Here is a 22439-nt window from a genome sequence, read left to right on the forward strand (position 1 = left end):
AGTTTAAGCAGTAGGGATTCTCAATTCTTTCAGTGACTTTTCCTGTACACTATAAGGCAATAGAGAAAGAGGGCAGAACCTAGAGGAAGAAGTAGGAGATGCTTTTTAGGCAAGAAATCTATCTAGCTTGTGTTCACATGCAGGTCATCTAGAGTAAAAGGAACGTGGACTGGAGTCAGTGACAGGGCACTGGAGTCTCATGCCAAAAGGAGGGGCTGGCCTTAGGAATACAGAAGGTCCACCCATCAGAACCTGAGGGGAGGCAGACTGCATACAGAGTACTTACAGGTGGGGAGAGCCTGGCAAGGAAAGTAGAGAGAGTGGTTGCTTCTGTTTTCTCAATGAATGGGAAGCCAGGTTCCTTGGTAATGAGAGAGTAGCAAGCTGTGTCATGCTATTGCTCATGACACCCCTGGTGCATAATAAATATAGGGAGGGCCAATATTCTACAAGGTCAGGGACCATCATCCTGCTCAGTCACATCCCTGGTGCTGAGCGTGTTACCTGGCACATAGGTGCTCTGTCATACCACAGAATCCAAAGGTAGCGCTTGTTGCCCTGGCCTAGGAATTTGTGATAGCCGCAGGCAAGACCAGCTGCAAAACTGGTGGGCCCCTTGTTCAAAAATAAAGAATTTTAAGACAGCACAGCAGACTACTGAACCAAGTGGCAGGCCCAGCTGAACACAAAGCCCTGTGGGCGTTCACAGGCTGCAACTCCAGGAGACTGGCCCTAGCCACAGGTACTTGTTAAATCTGACCAAACCCCAGTGATGCATGAATCACAGTCAGCAGGCCCATGGCAGTGGCCAGAGAGAAAACCCTGCAGAGACAAACTTTGCTTATTTTCCTCTTTCAGATGTTTGAGACTGAGTCCAAGCAGCAGTCACCATCTTCACAGATTAGCAGAGATGGAGGTTTAAGGATTCTTGTAAGAAAATGAACAGAAAGATTCTCAGAGATATTCAGAAACTTTTAGGAGCAAAATGTTCACTAGCAATATCTCTTAAATGACGATACCACAAATCCCTCTGTAGGAAGAGAAAGGTGCACAATGGTGGGACAGAGGGAACCTCAGCAGTGTTGGAGGTTGCAGCCCATTGTGAGTATGAGGGGGCACTAATGACCATCCAAGAAAAAAAATTCTCAGAAAAAACAAAATAACATAAGAAAACCTCCCCATTCATTCCCAAAACTGCAACAGTAAAGAGTAGTATGGGTAGATTAGATCCAGTGCAAAGGGAGGATGACCTGTTTTGTAGCTGCTTTAAATTGAGTCGTTTCAAAGATTGTTTTTAAAAAACTACTATATAGAGACCTTTTTAATGGAGTTTTTCACTGGACATGTGGCTCATGCCTATAATCTCAGCATTTCTGGTAGCCCAAGCAGGCAGATCGCTTGATCCCAGGAGTTCAAGACCAGCCTGGCAACGTGGCGGAACCCCATCTCTATAAAAATTAGAAGAAATTAAAAAATTAGCTGGGCATGGTGGTGCTCACTTGTAGACTCAGCTACATGGGAGGCTAAGGTGGGAGGATCACCTAAGCCCAGGAGGTCGAGGCTGCAGTGAACTGTGATTATGCCACAGTATTGCAGCCTAGGTGACAGAGTGAGACCTTGTCTCCAAAACAAACAAACAAACAAAAAAGGAGAACAAAAAGTTTCCCAACACTGTTCTCCTTTTATCAGAAAAAAAGCAAGTTAGCTGAATGAATGTGTGCACATGTATACATTCCATGTTGTGAGCATTTGGTTTCAATGGCATTATACTAAGTCACGTGAGAATTCAAACGTGAAGTTTAGGCCACCACTGCAATTGCTTTAGACATTTTAAGAATAAAAGGAATTTTGGTTTTCACTCTGAGGATATCTGACTGTAGAGGTTGAACATTGGCCAGCCCTTCCCTCTCACTGCCTTACAGGAGAGGAGAATGCATTTTATGCAATGTTGTCTAGAAGACTAGAGGTGGGTTTTTTAGAAATATCCGTCAGATTCAGCTATGGGAGGTCACTTTAAGTCAGATAAAATCCAAGTGTTCATTGTAAAGGCCTACATATCCTTTTTTCATTCACCTTTTCACTTGAATTTCCTGGTTTTCTAACATAACACAACATGGCTTGACAGTGGTAAGGTGTTTGAGTTTTTCTTTTCTCAGAAACTCAGCTTAGCTCATTTTCTGGAGTCACTGGTATGCTTGCCTACTCAAGTAAGTTGAGTTTGTGTCCCCTAGATTCAGCTGACTATAAAAAGCCTGGTAAACAAGTATGGCCAGGGACCCAGACCTGGGGCAGCAGACTTGGTGCCTGCACCTGGCCTTTATGTTAGAGATGAAATCAAAAAATCACTCACAAGATGTATATTTCTGGTGCATGTATCAACCCAAGCAGAATTCATAGCCTGTCATGCATTTCTGTATGCTGCTATGAAGGCAGAGTGGAATGGTTGCAACAGAGACCGTGTAGCCCAGAAAGCCTGAAATATTTACTGTATGACTCTTGACAGGAAAAATTTACTGAGCCTTGCTCTAGAGTATAGGAACTCTCCCCCCCACCCCACCCCCACACACAAAGGAGAATTAAATGTTTATAGCATTGGCAAGTTAGTCTCCATGCCCCATCATACACCTGTGACCTGTACCCACACCGTCCCATGGGTTAATTTCACTGCCTTTGACTTTCACAGTGCAGCTGGTTTAGAGAAGTTCTGGGTAATTTTGATTATATTTGATTTTTGCCTTGTCTATCCCTGGAGTAAGGGTCAATCCCACTCACTTGCTTTAAAGTAATTAAGTTCAACTTCATCAGTGTTTTCCCCCATAGGAAAACTAATTTTAAAATCATAACCAAAAATATGCCCAATGGATGTATATGATTCTTTTGACCAATGTCATCAAATTTGATGCATCTGCTTCCCTGTGGGGAATGCCAAGGAGGAACCATAATATCCTTTCCTTCTTGACTTAGAATTCAACCTCTCTCCAGTCTGTGTTCCTGATCTGGCCTTGGTATACCTCTGTTAAGATGACTTTTGCATATACTTGTGTTGGTTTTGTGAGTCTCAAAGTTCAGGGGTGCCTTAGTGTCAGTTGTTTCCTGACATCTACTTCGTGCTCACGTGTACAGTGTGCTTTAAGGCTTCAGTCTTAAACATGATGGTATCTGCATTTAGGGAAGTGATATGCTCTGTTCTTTTTATGTGAGTCTCCCATAAGGGCAAATAGAATATGATTATTGATTAACCTGTCTCATGTTCACTAAATTCAGATCATCTTTCTAAGGATTTCATGAAAAGCTCTGCACTTTATGTCATAAGCTATATTGTCTTAGCAGACAGATTCAGGGTCTTGCCAGAGATCGTAGCTGCCCTGGCCTCAGTCCAATGTCGTACATGTGGTGAGAGCTTCCTCTCGGCTAAGAGTTCAATTAGTTACTTCTGTTTAGGGAGAGTAGTCTTTCACCTCACTTAGACTTCGATATGAGTGAGGAGGGCCTCCACCCTCCCAAAGCATAGAGAAGGGAGCCTGCAGGAACTGTGTATTCTACTTCCCTTGCAACCACTACTGGCATATGTAGTCCCAGGGGTGTAAAGCTAGATCAGAAATCCCCTACTACCTTTAGAATAAATGTGAACACTTATCCCTAAATCTTCAAGGAGCCAACCAGGCCTTCATGTCGTGCAGCAAGACTCCATAAAAATAAAATACTTCTGTGAAGGAAAGCATAATTTAAGGAAATATCAGGCTGGGAAAAGTATCAGCAGATATGAAAAAAGGGTTAAAACTATTTTGTATAAATCAATAAAGGAATGTTTAAAAATTGGCAAAGGATTTGGACTGTTCACAGAGGGAATATAATTTTTAAGCAAATATATACAAGCATCTTTAATATATGAAAATTTAAAATTATGCACTGTTATTCTGTGTATGATAAATAGCAATGACTTTAAAATGATGACAGCCAATGTGTATATGGTTATGGTTAGACAGATACAATTTAAATTGATACAATCCTTTGAAAGCTATTTGGCAATATGTATAAAAAAACAGCATGTTAAGGGAGGCATGAGAAATAAAACCAGATAAGGAATTTGGGCTAGATATAGTAGGCAACAAACCCTGATGGGTTTTGAGGGTTGGAGTGTGCCTAAGGTCTTTTATATAGATTAATATGAAGGTAACTAATCTACTTAAGAGAGAGAGAGACAAAGAACTAATCATTATGAGGCTTTGGTAAGTGTTGTACATCCACAGGTAATAGAATTTTAAAGCTAAGGAATCTAGGCTGTCATCGATTTGATAAACAAGGAGAGTGGGAACCGAGAAAAAATGGAAGTAACTTCCCCAAGGCTCAAGGAGGAGTTACTAGCTCAGGGGAACTAAATGGATTCTTTTGAGTTCCAGTTCTTTGTTTTTCTTTTTAATATTGAAGAATTTATGGGAATCTATAGTATTTACAAATGTAAAATTTTAATTATCTTACGTGGATTTTAATATTTTATGACTTAATATTTAAACATTAACTTTTAAATGAGCTTTTAATTATAGCTATTTCTCATTTGTAAATATTTTTGCTGTCTTGTAGAAATAGATTACCTTTATAGCTTTAATAGAGTAAATGCTAGACTGAAGAAACATTCTTCCCATTGCCAATTTCTTAATGTTTGCCTTGCACTCTAGACACTTACTGTGTTCTCAGTATGCAAACATGAATACCACTGTGTTCTGTTTTCCCAGAGTAGGAATGATGGACATTTGCTCAAAATAATTCCATCAAATTATTTATCCACCACAAATGTAAATAATTGCAAAAATTTTATAATCCTATAATAGAGATAAGAGCACATAATTACAAAGAAGGTACCAGAAGTTAGAGAATTCACAAGGATTGTTGAGTTTGACCTTCAGAGGCTAATAGGAATTTCTCAGACAGGGGACAGGGTAAGGAGTTGAGAAAAGGAGACAAGGGCCAGGTACATTGGCTCATGCCTGTAAAAGTGCTTTGGGGGGCTGAGGCAGGAGGACTGCTTGAGGCCAGGAGTTCAAGACCAGCCTAGGCAACATAGCAGGACCCCCATCTCTACAAAAGATTTTTTTAAAAAATTAGCCTGGTGCCACGGCATGTGCCTGTAGTCCTAGCTCCTTGAAAGATATATATTACAGGTCCCTTGAACCAAGGAATTCAAGGCTGCAGTAAGCTATAGTTGTACCACTACACTTCATCCTCAGTGACAAAGCAAAGTCTTGTCTCTAAAAAATAAAAAGAAGCATGTGAAAAAGGCGTGAAATAGCATGGCACTTTCAGAGAAATGAGATGACTAAGTTTGTCTATCTGAAGTGGACTATGAAAAGAGTAGAGATAAGGTTGTTGAAGGAGACTTTTTTCAGGTAGCTAACATCGTAGAGTGCTAGCGACATGTGCAGCTGCAAGTACCTTTACATGTATATTAGTTTTACCCCATTTATTCCCGTTTTACAAATGAAAAAACTGAGTCATGTAAAGGCTAAATAACGAGCAAGCAATACTACTAGTAAGTAGTACAGTCAAGACTCAGAATGTGGCAGTTGAGGGCATAGCTCAGTGCCCTAAAATCTAGACTGTCTTTCCTGTTCCACACTATAAGGCTGGAGCAGAAGAGTCTTACCACTCTGTGATGGCAGTGCAGAAAACAGGTGGAAGACAGAGCCTATCAATCCTGGAAATAGCCTGTTGCAAGAATTAAGTCAAGAGATAATGAGAGCCTGAACTTAGAGCAAAAGTATTTAGGAGTAAAAAACACAGAACTGAGTCTTAATTTGATGGAGACACTAAGGAGTTTCTGGAATGGAAAAGTGGATAGTTACTGGTACCATTAAGTCAGCTTGTTAATAGGGAGGATTCCTTTTGGTACAAGTTTCATTATGGTATCCACGGAATACTTGGGTAGAGAGGTCTAGAAATAGCGGAATACTCAGGTCAGGAGATCAAAAGGTTATGCTTTAGAATTTATCAGCTTGGAGGGCATCATTAAATTCCTCCTACAGATATTACCAAGCACTAAGAGCCTGCAGTGAGATAAGAGGGCCATGGAAGAAACTCCAGTGAACTGCTGCTCAAAAGATAGTCCATCAGCTGGCTGCCTGTACACTGACTGTTTATTATTAGTGCAGGATAACAAAGGATTTGCTTCAGAATGTAATCGACCATGTTACTAAGTAATCAACCATGTTACATACTGTTTTCTTCAGCTGACTATATTTTTAGTATTAGCAAGACTTTTAGATGAAGGAAACATTGTGTTGATTATTATCCTGATGCAAAATCTGTATCTTGTCCCAGATCAGCACTTCCAATAACAGGATGTAGAGAACACCAATATTCACACTTTGGTCAGAGCAGAAGCCCTCCAAAGAGACTGATGAGGGATAGTGTAAAGCAGGAGAAAGGGAAGTCAAGACATTCTGATATGGACATGATTTAAAGGAGCAAGTGGTCAGTGCAGCTGCAGAGGGGTCAAACAAGATTGAACACTAAAAAAATAATTATTGGATTTGGCCATTAGAGGGTCATCAGTAATAGTTTAGGGTTTTACCCCCTTTTCTTTCACTCTTCTGCCTTCTTGAATCTGTATTATTGCCATGTAGACCAAATGCCTCTTGACTCTAAATCTAAAGTACTCAGATTCAGTCTTTATTTAACCTGTTTCTTGGGTGATCTGAAGTTATTGATCACTCTCTCTTTCCTGACATACTTTTTCATCTGCAATACATTGACTTTGGTTTTCCTCTTCACACCTCACCCGTCTTTCTCTGCCCATCCCTTGTACACACACTGCATTTCTTTAACAACACTCATTTCCTTAATTACATATGGTGTCAGTTTCCAATCCTAAACCCAGCCCATATTTCTTTCTGAAGCTTCAGAGCAGTCTAGCAGCCTACTGGGCATCTCTACTTGGATGCCCACAGCCCATCCAAATTCAACATGTTCAAAGCTGGACTGAATCCTCACCTATATTCTTCCCTATAATGCCGCCTTCTTCCTAAGTCCCGTACCTTGTATTACAATCTTCACCCAGTTGTGAAACCACTGACATGGGCATGATGTTTTACTACATCTTTCTTCCTTATCCACTTAGTTGTTGATTTTACCTCCTAATGACACTTCAGATCGCCTTATGCCCAGCACCTACATCACCATCCCTCACCTGGGTCACTGAATTATCCTCCTGGCTGGTCTCCCGTTCTCCATCTTCTCTCCAGCACCCTGCCACGTGGAGTGGGAGCCCCCACTCCCTTGTTGAATTCTTTACCTGCCACTCTAGCCTCATCTCTGTGTTCTTCTGTAGACTCAGGTCAGATTGAATTTTTATTTTCATTTCTTAAACATGACATGTGCTCTCGCACGCGCTTGCTCTTGTTCACTCACTTGCTCTCGCACTCTCGCTGTCATTCTCTCTCTCTCTCCCTCTTTACCTTCACACATACTTACGCTGCATCTGACACAGTCATATTCCCTCTTCACTGCTACATTTGTCCTCTGTCTTCAGGAAGCTTCTGTAAGCCTGCAAATCTGAGTTATGTGGACTTCCTCTGTATTCTCCTAGCATTCTGCCTTTCCTGTATTGTGACCTTTTCCACATTACTTTGTAATTTCTCATTTTTGTCCACAAGTCAATGCCTTCCTCTGAATTTTAAGCTGCAAGAAGGCAGGAACCATTTCTCTTTGCTACATCATCATATTTCATGCTCCTGGTACAGAGCCTGCATGGTGTGAACGTGACATCCACTCCACGTTTATTAAAATCAGTGAATGCCCTCCAAAGTATTTTCACATCCAGTATCTCAGTGGGGGTAAACTTGAACAATTTGGAGAAGATTTTAGCGAAACATGAGCTGTCAGTGGATTAGAAGATTAAATTATTTGAGTATTTGAGTTGTTTTGCACTAGGAGGAGGAAGGAGAAGTTAGAGTCTGGAAAGCTGGTTAAGATAGTAGAAGCATTTAATTCCACCTCGTAGAAAAGGAAGGGATTTTGAAAAATAGCTTGCGTCACTTTTATCTTCATCTTCCTTCTATGAGTGGAGGCCTGCAAGGTAGGAGTGTGGGTGTATTTTAATATTTAAAGGTGTCAGGTTGTCTATCTTTTAGGGTTTTTTTCCCTTCACCTGGAAAAACTTTAGATAACATGATTTAAAACTTTCACTTTATACTTTGCGGAATGAATTTATTTTCTTTTGGAAGAGGCTTACAAAAGTAACTCATTTCATTATAGCTGGTCTGTGTCCAAAAAAAGTAATAATAACAAAGATGAAATATATTTTAAAAGATTGAGTTTTTAAAGCAGGGATAGAGTAAACATTAAGAAATAAAGGAATGAGCCATCAATAGGAGGAAATCTAGGCTAACAAAATCTAGGAAAGATAAACGACTTTTAGGACAAAATTATACTGTCAGTAAGTCAAGGAAAAAGGTGTAACATGCTAACTTACATTGCTCGATGTCTTTTAGCTTCTCTTCAAATACGAACTTCCAAAAGCCGGAGAGCTCCCAATTCAAGAGAGATTTTGTAGTAAAGTACTTGAAGTGCAGGTTGAATTAGATAGTGACTGTACCGGTTGTAAAATGAATGCTTTTTATCGAAATACGTTGAGGAGATTGATGTGTGTTTTGTCTCAGATGGTGAATATCTGGTTCTGCATGGAGACGTACATTGCAGAATATTTTTTAAAAAGGAAGGCCAAGGCTTTTTACTCAAAGAACAGCTTTGAATCCACTTGACTGCTTAAAATTCTACTCATTTGGAGCTGCTGATTCTCTTTAAAGCATGGAAAAGAGAGGCTCAGTTTGGAACATCTTAAGGAGAGGATGCCCTAGTTATCTACCTCTGTAATAAAAGACTATTAATATAGATTTAGAGAATGATAGCTGACTAGCCAGCAGTGTATTGTAATGGTTCTGTGAGATGAGTCAGCTTAAAAATGCATCCCAAATAATAAACTAACCCATGGGGTGGCGTCGATTTGGACTTTCTGACTGTAATTAATAAGCTTATAGGTCGTCATGGTGGTTTCTGGGTGTGAGAATCACATGAGTAGTTTAGGGGAGGAAGTTTGCCATCTTGTTTGTTACAGAAGAAGACTCTTGCATGTTTTCTATAAATAATAGGAATCTATTTAGGTTTTAAGATTAAATAGGAGGTATAGAGCTGTCTCCTGTGACAAACAGAAGTTTATTCTGTCAAAGCCTTTTCCTATCTACTCTGACTCAAGGTTTTGGAGAAGCACTTAAGCGTGAAGGTAATCCTGAGACCATGCAGTTTGACACGTGGATGACCTTCTTGGTAGAATTGAGGCCGATAGTGTGTTAATAAAGGCTACCAGGCCTTCAGTTGTTCTCAGTGGTTTTCTGTTTGGTGAAATAGACCAGCCTCAACAACATCATAGTGAGAATAATCATTCCTCATCTTAGATGGAAAGATTCCCAATCAAATCTGGTACAGAAATCTGGAAAAGAGTTTGTGGGGTGAGCCAGCTTTTTGGACATCTGGAATTTGGGAAGAGGAGATATTCTGATGTATGTTTTGGATAGACTAAAAAGTACTAAATTGGTTCGAGTAAATGGCTTTTTGTTCAGTCTGAACACAGGATAAGCATCTTCCCTAGCTCCACATCCACTGCCAGACTCCTCCTTCGAGCCTTTTGGGGGTTGTTCTTCATTTTGTGGTTTCTATGTAATTATTTCAATGGCTTCTCTGAGTTACCCAGATGAGTACTTTTAATATGCTGCCTGGTTTTGGATGTTTGGTTCAAAGAGACTAGGACCGAGGACGAGTCGGTGATGGACAGTGTGTGGAGTATGGGTATTGTCCATGTATCCGCCCTCCTTTTATCTTGTCACCCGCTGGTTCTCACATAAAATGAGGGAGAAAATGTAGAACGTAAAATTTTCAAAGAAAAATCTACCTGATGACTCAGTTTTCCCTGCCCCAGAGCTGGTTTTTCTTTTCACCTCTTTGCATGCACCAGAAGCCTTTTTGTAGCTGAGAGAGCCGCAGCTGAGGCAAATGTGTGAGCCGCTCGGTATGGCCAGGTGCTGTGATTGGAATAAATGAGAGAAGTGGGGAAAGGCGTGGGGAGCATTCTCTAATCACAGAGAACCACATGGAAGATGCAGGCAACCTTGTACAACCTGTTGCCTCTCACCGTCAATTAAATTTTAATTGCTCCTGATCACACTTTCTTTCAAAACAAATCTTGTAATCAGATATCTTATAAATTATTTACCAGTGCAAGTAAAAGACGACGTAGGATTTCAGCAGAATGAAATGTGCTTTACTATTGAAACTCCCCTTATGAATTTAAACAAGATTAATCTTGGCACCATGGTGATAGAAATAAAAGATGAAAGTCCTTCCTATATTCCTACAGAGTACAACACAATCCACAGCCCTTCAACACCCATTAAAGATTCAGATTCTGATCGATTGCGTCGAGGTTCAGATGGGAAATCACGTGGACGGGGCCGAAGAAACAATAATCCTTCACCTCCCCCAGATTCTGATCTTGAGGTATGTCATTGCCAACACCCAAGTAAATAGCAAGGTGTCTTGATAGCTAACTGGTGGTTTTACATACCTGCTATGTAAACAGCAGTGGCTAAGGTATCAGATGCTTTTATTACTGCTTTCTTTTTTATGTTAACAATAGATAAAGTAGTATTTTCTCTCTTCTTTATTAACTATAGGTTAAGCAATAATTTGTTTTTTCTTCCCTATGAACTCTGTGGCAAAGCATCTGTTTTATTTCTCTCTAAAGAAATATAGTAAATTATGCAATTCTACTTGAACAAAATTCTGTTATGCTGCTCTGTCTCATTGCCTTTTTAATTAAGTGTCATACTAAAAATACTTAGTAAAATCCACTTGTTAAAAGGCACAAAAAAATAGAGTGGATAAGACCTACTATTTGATAGCACAACAGGGTGACTATAGTCAATAATAACTTAATTGTACATTTTCAAATAACTAAAAAAGTGTACCTGGATTGTTTGTAACACAAAGGACAAGTGCTTGAGGGGATAGAGACCCTATTCTCTGTGATGTGCTTATTTCACATTGCATGCCTGTGTCAAAACATCTCATGTACCCCGTAATTATAGATACCTACTAAGTATTCACAAAAATTAAAAATACAAACAAATAAAATAAAATCCACTTTTTTTTTTTTTTTTTTTGAGATGGAGTCTTGCTTTGTCACCCAGGCTGGGGTGCAGTGGCATGATCTCAGCTCACTGCAACCAACCTCTGCCTCCCAGTTCAAGCTATTCTCCTGCCCCAGCCTCCCGAGTAACTGGGACTACAGGCACGTGCCACCAAGCCCAGCTAATTTTTGTATTTTTAGTAGACAGGGGGTTTCATCATATTGGCCAGGATGGTCTCGATCTCCTGACCTCGTGGTCTACCTGCCTCGGCCTCCCAAAGTACTGGGATTACAGGCATGAGCCACCACACCCAGCCATAAAATCCACTTTGAAATGAAAGACACACTTGTATATATTGAGAAAGGAAAACCTGGAATGTTCTAAACTGAAATAGTAGTCATCTAATGAGACATATTTTGGTGGAGTTCAAAAGCAGGAGGGATTAAGTAAGAACTTAAAGGGTGGTAGATTTCATAGCCTTCAATCCACTGCAACTAAGTTTCTGCTTTTGCCAGAGTGAAATCTGATGGTTGGAAAACATGATTATTTTGGCAAAAAAAAATGAAAATTTTCCAGCAGAATCTATATATATGAATATGTACTGGTATGAGTGGGAATGGGAAGAAGTAAAACAGGCTTGGGAGGCTTTTTGTGCTACCCCAAAGACCTTTTGGAAATGAATTCCTTCAGATCCCATTTTAAATACCTCAAGAGTATGTCTAAGAGCATGAGTAATGTGTCTGCTTATGTTGTTAAATACCTAAACCCCGAAGACTTAAAAAACCTGGCAAGAACAATGTATATCCCATCCCTTTGATAACAGCTCAATAGGTAACATAAGGTGAATCGATTATGTAAGGTTTTAGTCTTTGGGTGCAATTTTAATACTTGGCTTGCTAAGAGTAAAACATGAGATTCATTATTTTAGTACTTCTCAATGAACAGAGATCAGAGGTAACGAAAAGATAAATGATATGTGATCAGTTGCTCATCTCTATCTCAAGTTATAAACAGACTAGTTATAACTCATTTTTTTTCATTTATTCAGAGCTGAGACTGAAATTCTATTACAGAATTAGAAAGGACATAGCTTATTATCTCTTTCCTATATTTATATTGACATTATAAATGTAATTATCCTCTTGTACCTCATCTGAAGTTATATCTGGAGAAAAGTTAGGAGATACTCTTTGAAACAGTTGTGGTTTTTTTAGAAATAATAAATTCAGATTTTTCATTCATCTTCCATTTCAAGATGACTTTTTCATGTTGCAGTTAACTGAATAACAGCTTTCTCAGCCAAGGCAAAGACACATTTATTTGGTTCTTCCTTTGTAGAGAGTGTTCATCTGGGACTTGGATGAGACAATCATTGTTTTCCACTCCTTGCTTACTGGGTCCTACGCCAACAGATATGGGAGGGTGAGTACCAAGAGGCATCAGTTTTTAATTTCTTTGTAGTAAATATACCTCTAATTTGTTTATTGTCCAAATGAATATAATTTAACTTTAAGTAACAAATTTAAAATATAAATGGAAAAAAAGCTATGTAGTCAAATATATATGTAAGGTAAAAAATATATAAATGAGCCAAAGAAGAGATTATTTTTAGGTCTTTGGCAATAAGATACACTTTATACAATTAAAGTCATGCTTATTCAGACCCCAGTGAATAAAAGTGATTAAATATTATCCTAGGATGAAACATTAAAATACATAAGTGATGTAGAAAGATGTTTTCTGTTCTCTTTTTTACTTTTCCTGTCTTTTTATTCCCTAACATTTAGTGGAGCAAATATTTCACTTTCTGTTGTCCTCAGTGATTAGCAGCTTTGGTATTTTATCTTCAAAGCAACTGCTACAAATGTCTCTATATGTCCTTTGCTATTTGGGTTAAATTTATTTGAATGGTATGTAAGATTGATTCTCTGAAAGGCAGTAGGACCAATATGCCCGTATTAGAGTTGTACAGTACTTATATTGGTGTTATAGATAAAGAATAATATTATAGACCACTTTCTGTGAGTAGAACTTTGGTTTCCATGTTGTACATTTGGGTATCCCAAAAGTTTGGAATTTCTTTTCTGGCATATTGATGATTTCATAAGTCTTTCCCAGGCAAAAATGTTATTTAAAGTAGCTATAGGTAATTTCTCAAGTTATTCTGCTAATATTTCATTTCTCTTGTTTTAATCATTAAAGAAATAATAAGTCTTAGTTTTTTAAAGTTATTTGGAGCATTAGAGACTGAATTCTTATTATGTCTCAGTGACTCCAGCAGTTTATCACAATTAAGTGTTAGAATTAATACCATTAAAATGCACATACTGTTATTACAGATTTGACCACGTAGTTGTTCTTTCAACAAATACTTATTTTAACAAATACACACTGAGTATCTGCTATGGATATACAGTCTGGGGAATTTAGCTTCACAGCCTAGGTTTCCTTTTCATCATCTTAAAGGTACACCTAATCAAAAATAGGCTCGAGCAATAATATCCCACCATCTTACTTTCTGTTCCGAGATAAGATATCGGTAAAACACAATATGTCCCATCTTATTGTTCGGCAAATTCTCTATGAGAAGACAACAAAAATGCAGATTATAAAATATAAGGCTATAGAATCAATCAGCCAAATGGTCTCTACTGCGTGATTAGCACATAGTAGGAATTCAAGAAACATTAGCTCTGCTTTTTCTTGTATTATTTCTTCTGTCAATACTATCACTGTTCCTATTTCTAGAAAAACTACTTAAAAACTAAAGATTAATATCTGAAATATCAACATGTAGTTAGTGGGCAGAACCTTGAAGATCTCCTTAACTGAGCCATTATAAAACCCCTACAACTGTCTGCTAAGGAGAACAGTGGTGCGTGTAACTCACACAAGAGTGTTGAAAAGAGTAGGCACTTAGAAAACGAGCATTTGAAAACCACCCAGAAAGTCTCAAATCTTTAAAAGCTCTCACTAAGGGCCAAAGTGACACAAAAGAGAGTTATCTAAGAGTGTTCTATTAGGCAATGAAAGAGGCCAGCTTAGAGTTAAGGAGTTAGGCATCCCATGACCTACTGACCTCTCAGTCTTTGGCCATAAATTATTGGCTTACACATGGAATTTACACTTAACCTAGAAATACCTGGCTTCATGCAATTTCTCATTCATGTCTAGACCAAACGCTCTCTAAATAATGTATTACAAATACCATGAGTTTAATTTTTTAACGTGTCATGGAACTTTGAGGTTTCATCAAATAGTAGTTAATTTGTTTGTTTGTTTAGCTTAGTTTTCCCATTCTAGGTCATGTGATAAAAAGGTTCATCTCATATAATTTCCAAAAGCCAAATTTATATATTATCTGAAGTACAGACTATTTGAGTTTCTTAAATATAAGCTTATTCTTCATTGATAAGTTTATGGGGCTGAGGAAGAACTTCAGAAAGCCAGGTTTCTGAGGAAGGTCTTCCTGCGTGTGACTTTGGGTCTGAATTCTGAATGGCCTGAAGTTACCGTGCAGTCATCAGGAGAAAGGATGTTCTAAGCAGAAGAAACAGGAAGTGCAGAGGCAAGAAAGGCTTTGCTGTTTGATGGACAGAGGCCGGTGGGACCACGCTTAGTGGTGGAGATGGAGAGTCAATGAGATGTGGTCAGGGATGAAGGCAGGTTCCAAAGGGCCTCCCAGCCTCACAGGGTCAACAGGGCTAATGCTGTGGGAAGTCATCGGGGGACCACAATGGAGGAGATGAGAAGATTTGATTTACATTTTTAGATTGCTTTAGCTAAGTGTTAAGAATTAATGGTAAGAGAAGAGAAATGGGAGTCCAGATAGGAGGTGATAGCAGTGATCTGATGCACCAGCAGTAGAGAGGGAAAGAATTTATTGGACTCTGGATTGCATTGCAGGTAGAGAACTGGATTTAAAAATGATTTGGATTGATTGGAGTGGTGGGTAGTAAACAAGACAGAGAAGTGAAAGATGATTCCCGCATTTTTGTCCTGGGCAACTGAGAAAATAGTCATATATTTGTTGAAATAGTATATTTGTTGAAATAGTAAAGAATTCAATTTGGAGGGAAAAGGGAAAGTTCAGTGTTGGACAAGTTTGAGATGCTTATTATAGAGAACTGCTTGGACCAGGCAAGAAAACCACTGGAAGGTGAGCCCAGGGCACTTGGGGGACTAGTCAGTACAGGAAATGGCAGATTCACAGTCAACATTGCATAGATTAGGGTTAGAGGCTCCCCGGAGTCTCTGAGCTTGATTTCTTCCTAAACATTTTTTGAGCACCTTCCTTGTACTGAACACTTGTGGTCAGCCTGTTGTCTCATTGCCTGGAGGTGTCTTTTCCTGGCCGGGTGACTTTTGAAGATGTATGGTTTAGGATGTTGAATTATAGCTGGAAGCATGCAAGGAAGTCTACTTAATGCTGTCCTCATTAGAAATCATTAGAGTTGAGAAGAATTGGCTCTCAAATCTGATCATCAAGCTTTGTAAAAATGTGGTTCAACAAGGATTCTTCCAAACAGTAATAATAACCAAACTGATCAGAATGTCTTGAATTCCTTTTGTTTCCCCCAGGGCACTGAGGAGAAAAGTCTTAAGGGAGTTCAGTGACAAGAATTCTTCTTAGGAGCACAGATTTGGTGGTGTTCCTGGGCATTGTCAAGGGGAGCATGTGGCTGAGCCTTACTCTACACGTATATAAAGAATGAATGCCTGACAATGTGATCGCTGTTCTGTTTCTTAGGGAACCAGATACTTGAGAAGTAGCTTAGTCACAGTAGCTTAGGCAACTCAATGAGTAGGCCATTCAGTAAGAGGACACAGGATCTGGTTGATATAATGCAAAATTAGGGCATGTTACAGCAATGTGTACAAAAAAAAATGTTTGAGAATGTCCCACCTTCCATGTAATCCTAGCTGTGGGAAGAAGGCATGTTGGGTGTTATAAGAAAGTCTTGTTTTATAACAAAGGTGATAGGGACAAAGAAAGGGTGCTGGATATAGCACAGCCATGGCTGAGGAAAACAAATAACATGTCAGGAAATTGAAGAGCCTGTGAGTGCTATGTAAATTAGGATGTTTTAAATAGTATCTGTCCTAGCTGTTTTTGTTTAATGCATTTTTTAAAGTTGCTTTAAAACTAATAACGAATTCTAGAATTTCATTGAAGAAAACTAGTCTTGGGTTATTTTTCATTGAATGGTCTCCTTATAAGAAACAATGTAATTGAATTATTGTTATCAAAGTATATACCCAAAACTTATATTTCAAATCAAAATTGTGCTGATGCCTCAGGTATGATCCCCCTCCTGTGGGAGGATTACCCAAGATATCTACACCCAATGGCTTGATTGTTTCAACACTATCGTTTTATTATTCTTTAACGCCTGTGTCTCATAGTGATTTGGGCTAGAATGGATCTTAAAAATATGTACATTCACTTTTCATTTTCAACAAAAACCAAAACATGAACACTTAGATAGTGTAAAGCTTAACATGTTTAATCATAGGCCCTATTAAGAACATTCTATATGCCCGGCATTCATTTAATTCAACATTAATGCTCCGAAGGTGCTATTATTAAGCCTGTTTTATAGATGAGAAAATTGAAACTTGGGAGAGGTTAGAGACCCAATGTAAAAATTACTCAGCAGCATGTCTAGCATAAAAAAAAAAATGCAATAAATACCAGTTATATTTGAATGTAGGTGAAACTGCACTGTCAAAAAAAAAAAAAAAAACTTCCTGCGTAGTGGCCAGTGAATAAAATGGTGGCAGTGTCCTCAAATTTATGAATTACAAGTATACGCTATGCCTAACAGTGTGATAGAAAGAGGATCAGATTTGAATTCAAGTAGATCTAGACTCAAATCCGAGCTCTGACTTTTCACCTCTTTGACCTTAGGCAAATTATTGATTCTTACTGAGCCTCAATTTTCTTATCCATAAAGCCAGCTACTTGACTTGTGGAATTGTTTTAAAAATTAAATTGTATCGTGAATTTGGCCCGGCATGCTGGTTTACGTGTGTAATCCCAGCACTTTGGAAGGCTGAGGTGGGTAGATCACTTGAGCTCAAGAGTTCAAGACAAGCCTGGACAACCTGGCGAGAGTCCATCTCTACAAAAAAATTACAAAAATTAGCTGGGTGTGGTGGCATGTGCCTGTAGTCCCAGCTACTTAGGAGGGCTGAGGTAGGAGGATCGCTTTAGCCTGGGAGGCCAAGGCTGCAGGGAACTCTGATTGCACTACTGCATTCCATCCTGGGTGACAGAGTAAGATCCTGTCTCAAAAAAAAAAAAAAAAAAATTAAATTGCTCATAAATGTAGAAGTCCACACACAGAGTTGTATTAATGGCAACAACTGATAGTTAGAAAAGCATGTGTCACCTAATGAACTTGTAGTTGTTCTCTTGAGTATTTGTTTTATAACTTACTAGGTTTCTAAGAGGATCTCACTTGTCATAGTGAGTTTAGATAAACAACATCCCTTGTGGGTGTGTTTCTGTGATCATTCAGTACCTTGAGGAAAGAAAAACTGAAAGCAGTTTATATTGCCCATTTCATCAGAACAGTCCAGTTCACCAGTAAAGACTGTTGTTCCTACTCTGCTTTAGCGGACAACACTGAACTCTAAGCTCTTTTGGTGGAGGATATTCTTCCATGGTGGTTGATGCAGAAGCTAAACTCTTAGCATGGCACCAAAGCAGCCAGACACCAGTGTCCTCACTGAGTTGCCGAAGATCTGGTTACTTAACCAGGATAATCTCCCTTTTGGAACCTCCAGACCAAGGGTTGGCAAACATTTTTTGTAAAGCAACAGAGAGTAAATATTTTAGGCTTCGTGGGCCATATGCTTGCCGTAACTACACAGTTCTGCCTTAGTAGTGCAAAAGCAACCATAGACAGTATCTAAATGAATAAATGTGGCTGCGTTCCAATGAAACTTGATTTAATGCTCCCAAATTTGAATTTTATATACCGTTCGTGTCTTATGAAATATTTTTCTTTTGGTTTTAAAAACTCTAGACTGAGAATTGACAGATGATACCCCATAGGTCAAATCTGGTTTATAGTCTGCTTCTGTCAGGCCTTTAAGAACGTTGTTTAAGTTTTTAAAGTGTAATTAAAAACAATAAAAACACAAGGAAGAATGTGTGTCAGAGATGATATGGCCTGCAAAGCCGGAAATACTCCCTGTCCCTTTACAGAGAAAGGCTGTCTGCCTGCCCCTGCTCTGTGTGATGCTCTGAGCTTTGCTTTTGTTCATTTTCCTCCTGCCTTCCAGGACAATTCAATGACAGCAACACTGTGAGTAGACTGTGAACTCAATGCAGGCAGTGCATATATGCACCTGGGGCCCCAAGGAAACACAGACCCTCACGTGAATTCATTAGGGTAGGTGAAATAGCTGTTACAAACAGGTCTAAAATATAATGGCATAAACACAATAGAAATCTGTCTCTTGTTTAAGAGTGGGGATATTCCAGGGTGCTTGGTTTGGGCATGGTTTGGGTACAAATAATAGTAGTGCCATTTTCATCATGCGGCTTTTGAAGCTTCTGGGATCATTAGCATTCATTCCCCGGTGGAGGGAGGGGGGAAAGGCAGGGGCAGTGTGAATGGGAGGCTTTGTAAGCTAAGCTGAGACAGGCACACACCTCTGCCTGTGCCATTGACCTCAGTCACATGACCCAGTGCAGGGGAGGCTGGGCAATGCAGCCTTCTGGGTGCCCAGAAAGAAACAGAGAATGGGTTTTGGTGAGCAGTTAGCACTCACAGACCAGTTCTCAACTATTTGACCAACGAGTGAAACCCAAAGCATGCTTTCAACCCACCTTGCAGCTCTAGCCACACTGACAGAGCCAAGCCCAAGGCTATGTGAGTGGTGGCTCTGGAGTGATGATGGCCAATCTAATCCCAAAGGACAGAGCCCTGATTTTATTTCCTTCCTTGCATATCAATGCCAAGTTAGATAAAAAGGATGAAATAATGTATGTGTCCATATATAAAACCTCTGGATTCTGTAGCGTGACATAGAATCTAAACTCTCAAAACAAACAGAAGCACCTTTTTTCGAATGCCAGCTAAACAGGCATCTTCATCTCTCTTCTTTGGCCATATCTTGAAGGTTTCTCTTTTTTCCTTTAACAGCCAGCCCCTTCTGCCTCGCTACCAGTAATATACAGCTGAAATGTACATTCTTGCTGTTTAATTGAACACAGCCTTATTGTTCTTGTTCATGAATATAAAAGTGAATGCAGTGAATGAATAGGAATCATCACAGCTCCTTAACCACTGCACTGGCCTGCCAAACTCCAACTTTGGACTTCCCTTGCTCTGTGACCTGGGAAAAAGCACCCTATAAAATGGGAGCAATTACAGGGCGTTAGGGGAACAACGTGAACCACCTAGAAAAATGCTCATAAGTACTTCATGAACAAGAGCTATCATTTATCGCTTACTTTGGAGGTTTAGAGGAGGAAGCAGGAAATCGTGCAGACTTTGTTGTTCCAGGTAGCAAAGAGGGAGTGGGAAACAGAGAATTCCAAGTGGCAGAAATCATAAGCAAAAAGGGTAAATAGTGATAAAGTATACTTAGGGGATTAGACTTGGAGAAGAAGAGTAGCAGAAAATGTGTTGAATTAGTAATAAAAAGACTGCACCTTTATTCAACTTTTGTGGTTTACACTGCTCTCTCACACTTATTATCCAATGAGCTCCTTCTTTTTGCCAATAAGAAAAGCGTAGCTCAGAAAAATTATTTGTCCAAAAGGTATACGCATCAACTGGCAACACCAGTCTTCTAATTGGTCCAGGCTTCGAGAGAACATTGAGTGCCAGGATTTCATTCTGTGGGCGTGGGAATGCCATGAATTAGGGACGTGGTGGAAGGATATGATGGCAATGGAGGGACATGCTGGAAGTGTGCATTTGGAAGACTAATTTAATAGCAAGGAAAATTATTGTGCAGTCCTCTGGTATAAAATAATAAAGGCCCAAAAAGTGGCCAGAACACTCTGTAGAAAGGAGGGAGGTAGGAGAGTGGTTACAAATGAAATCCTGATAGGTTTTTCAACTGGATTTAGCTGTTTAGCCTTTCCTTTGGCACCACATGGGTCCCTTGGTATTGAAGCCAATTTGGCCAGGTCCATCCTGACTTTATTCTTCTTCCTCCCTCTTTGTACCACTTCTTGGCAGTTGGCACATGTTTGAGATTCATTGGGTTTTCTCCACAGTCAAAATTAATCTTTGGAATGGTGAAGTTCTTTCTCTTATTCTATACTTGAGTATCATTTTCATGGTGTTGAAAGGGAGTCTCTCAAGTAAGGAGAAAATTAACACAATCAAGTGTCACGTATCTAATCAGTGAAAATGACCTGATTAGCCCCACCACAAGTTTGAGGATTTTGGGGGTTTTTTTCCAGATCATTCAGGCAGTAGTTTAACCATGATTTATTTTTTATGTGTATACCATCTCTCTTGGTAATCCATATTATTTCTTAATTGGCAAGAGAATCACATCCAACTCCCAAAATCTGATATTTCATATCTAAGCAGCCCAGTAATAGGGCCTTAAACCTTGAAAAAAGTTAGTATTTTATTGATGGTATTGTTCCCGTTAGACAGGAGAAAACACAATAATGGAACCTTTGGGTCTCATAAGTTGTATAGCTCATTTGGATAACACTTTTGGTTATGTGTTTATGTGTTGTTGTTGTTTTATTTTTTAAAAAAACAATGTTTCAGCATAGTTTTTCCTTTCAAGATAGGAGGCTAAGTTGCAAAGCTTAACCTTAATCCTTTCCCGGTGAGCAGCCAGCATGGGGTCTTAAAACTAAACCACTCATGTATTCAGAGTGCCCGGTCCTGTTTTTCAGCTTATTTTCCCCCCAAAACAAAAGATCTTGGGTGGGGAGAATTTTTAAATGACATTCAGGTCCTGTTTGTGGCTGTAATATTAGCATTCTAAGTAAGGAATTGTTTAAGGTGCCCTGAATGGGTATTTTTCTTTCATTTGATTTATACTGCCCAAAGAGTTGTCCTTGATTTGAGCATACTTAACAAGATTTTCACATGGGCCAACAAATCTCATAAACCTGCTCACATTGTTAGCAACACACCTCACTGGGCCCCCACAACTCCCAGTAATTGCTTGCCAGGGAGGCTTAGCTGCCCATGTAGGATTCGTACAGAGAGACATTAGGAACCTTATTTTCTTTTATTCCAGAAATTCAAAATGTAGGTAGCATATCCTGAGGAACTAGTCATGCTTTCTGAAATAGTTGCACTGTCTTCTGGGAGCTCCTAGCTCAAGATTAATTATTTAAATAGCACTTTTTAAAAAGATAATATATTCTTTGTGATTCAAAGTAGAATAGGAATTGCTAGGAGTTTGTGTGGAGTATGATCTCATGGATATAAGTGAGTACATATTCAGAGGGGACAGATACAAAAGACATACATCATGTATTTAATGTACTGATAAATTGAAAATAATAGGACAATAATTAAAAGGCAAAATAATTCCCTTTCCTTTTTATTTTTAGTAAGAACACCGTAAGTACTTTGTAGAGACCAAGTCAGAACGCTGAAGCTACTTAAAATTGGAACAATGACTTAGCCATTAAAATAGTTCTTAAATGTTGACTTAAAGCATTTAAATTAGACAATTTATATTATGTGCTTGCTTGCTTTGTTTTACTGTTAAATTTTTGCTTTTCAATTTAGAAAAATAACATGGCCCAAGAAAATAGAGCTAAATGTGCAAGGGTGCATAAATAAAAACTAGAGCTACATTAAAAATAGGAGCAATTTTTCTTTTGGTGCTTTACTGGTATATCTAGCAATAAAGAGAATCTGCTTCCTCATTAATATTTGATGCTATTTTTAGTGGTTCTTATAATAAAACTAAAGTGACTTGTTAGACAACATAAGATCTAATGTAATATTTGTCACTTGTGGCATTATTAAATGAACAACGAAAATCTTGGGAAGTATCTTTTTGTTTGTTTGTTTTTTTGTTTTTTTTTGAGACGGAGTCTCGCTCTGTCGCCCAGGCTGGAGTGCAGTGGCGCGATCTCGGCTCACTGCAAGCTCCGCCTCCCGGGTTCACGCCATTCTCCTGCCTCAGCCTCCTGAGTAGCTGGGACTACAGGCGCCCGCCACCGCGCCCGGCTAATTTTTTGTATTTTTAGTAGAGACGGGGTTTCACCGTGGTCTCGATCTCCTGACCTTGTGATCCGCCCGCCTCGGC

General features: G+C 39.1%; 1 protein-coding gene across 12 annotated transcripts in view; it reads left to right on the forward strand.

The window, feature by feature from the left end:
* The window catches only part of EYA1 (EYA transcriptional coactivator and phosphatase 1), a 338095-nt gene that overhangs the window by 252291 nt on the left and 63365 nt on the right, over window positions 1–22439 (forward strand). For all 12 annotated transcript variants that reach the window (XM_050801903.1, XM_050801902.1, XM_050801900.1 and 9 more), the window contains 2 exons: window positions 10406–10545; window positions 12516–12599. In XM_050801903.1, coding sequence (XP_050657860.1) covers window positions 10406–10545; window positions 12516–12599 — 224 coding nt within the window. The remainder of the gene's footprint in view (window positions 1–10405; window positions 10546–12515; window positions 12600–22439) is intronic.

The sequence above is a fragment of the Macaca thibetana genome, chromosome 8, assembly GCF_024542745.1.
Source record: "Macaca thibetana thibetana isolate TM-01 chromosome 8, ASM2454274v1, whole genome shotgun sequence".
NCBI lineage: Eukaryota > Metazoa > Chordata > Mammalia > Primates > Cercopithecidae > Macaca > Macaca thibetana.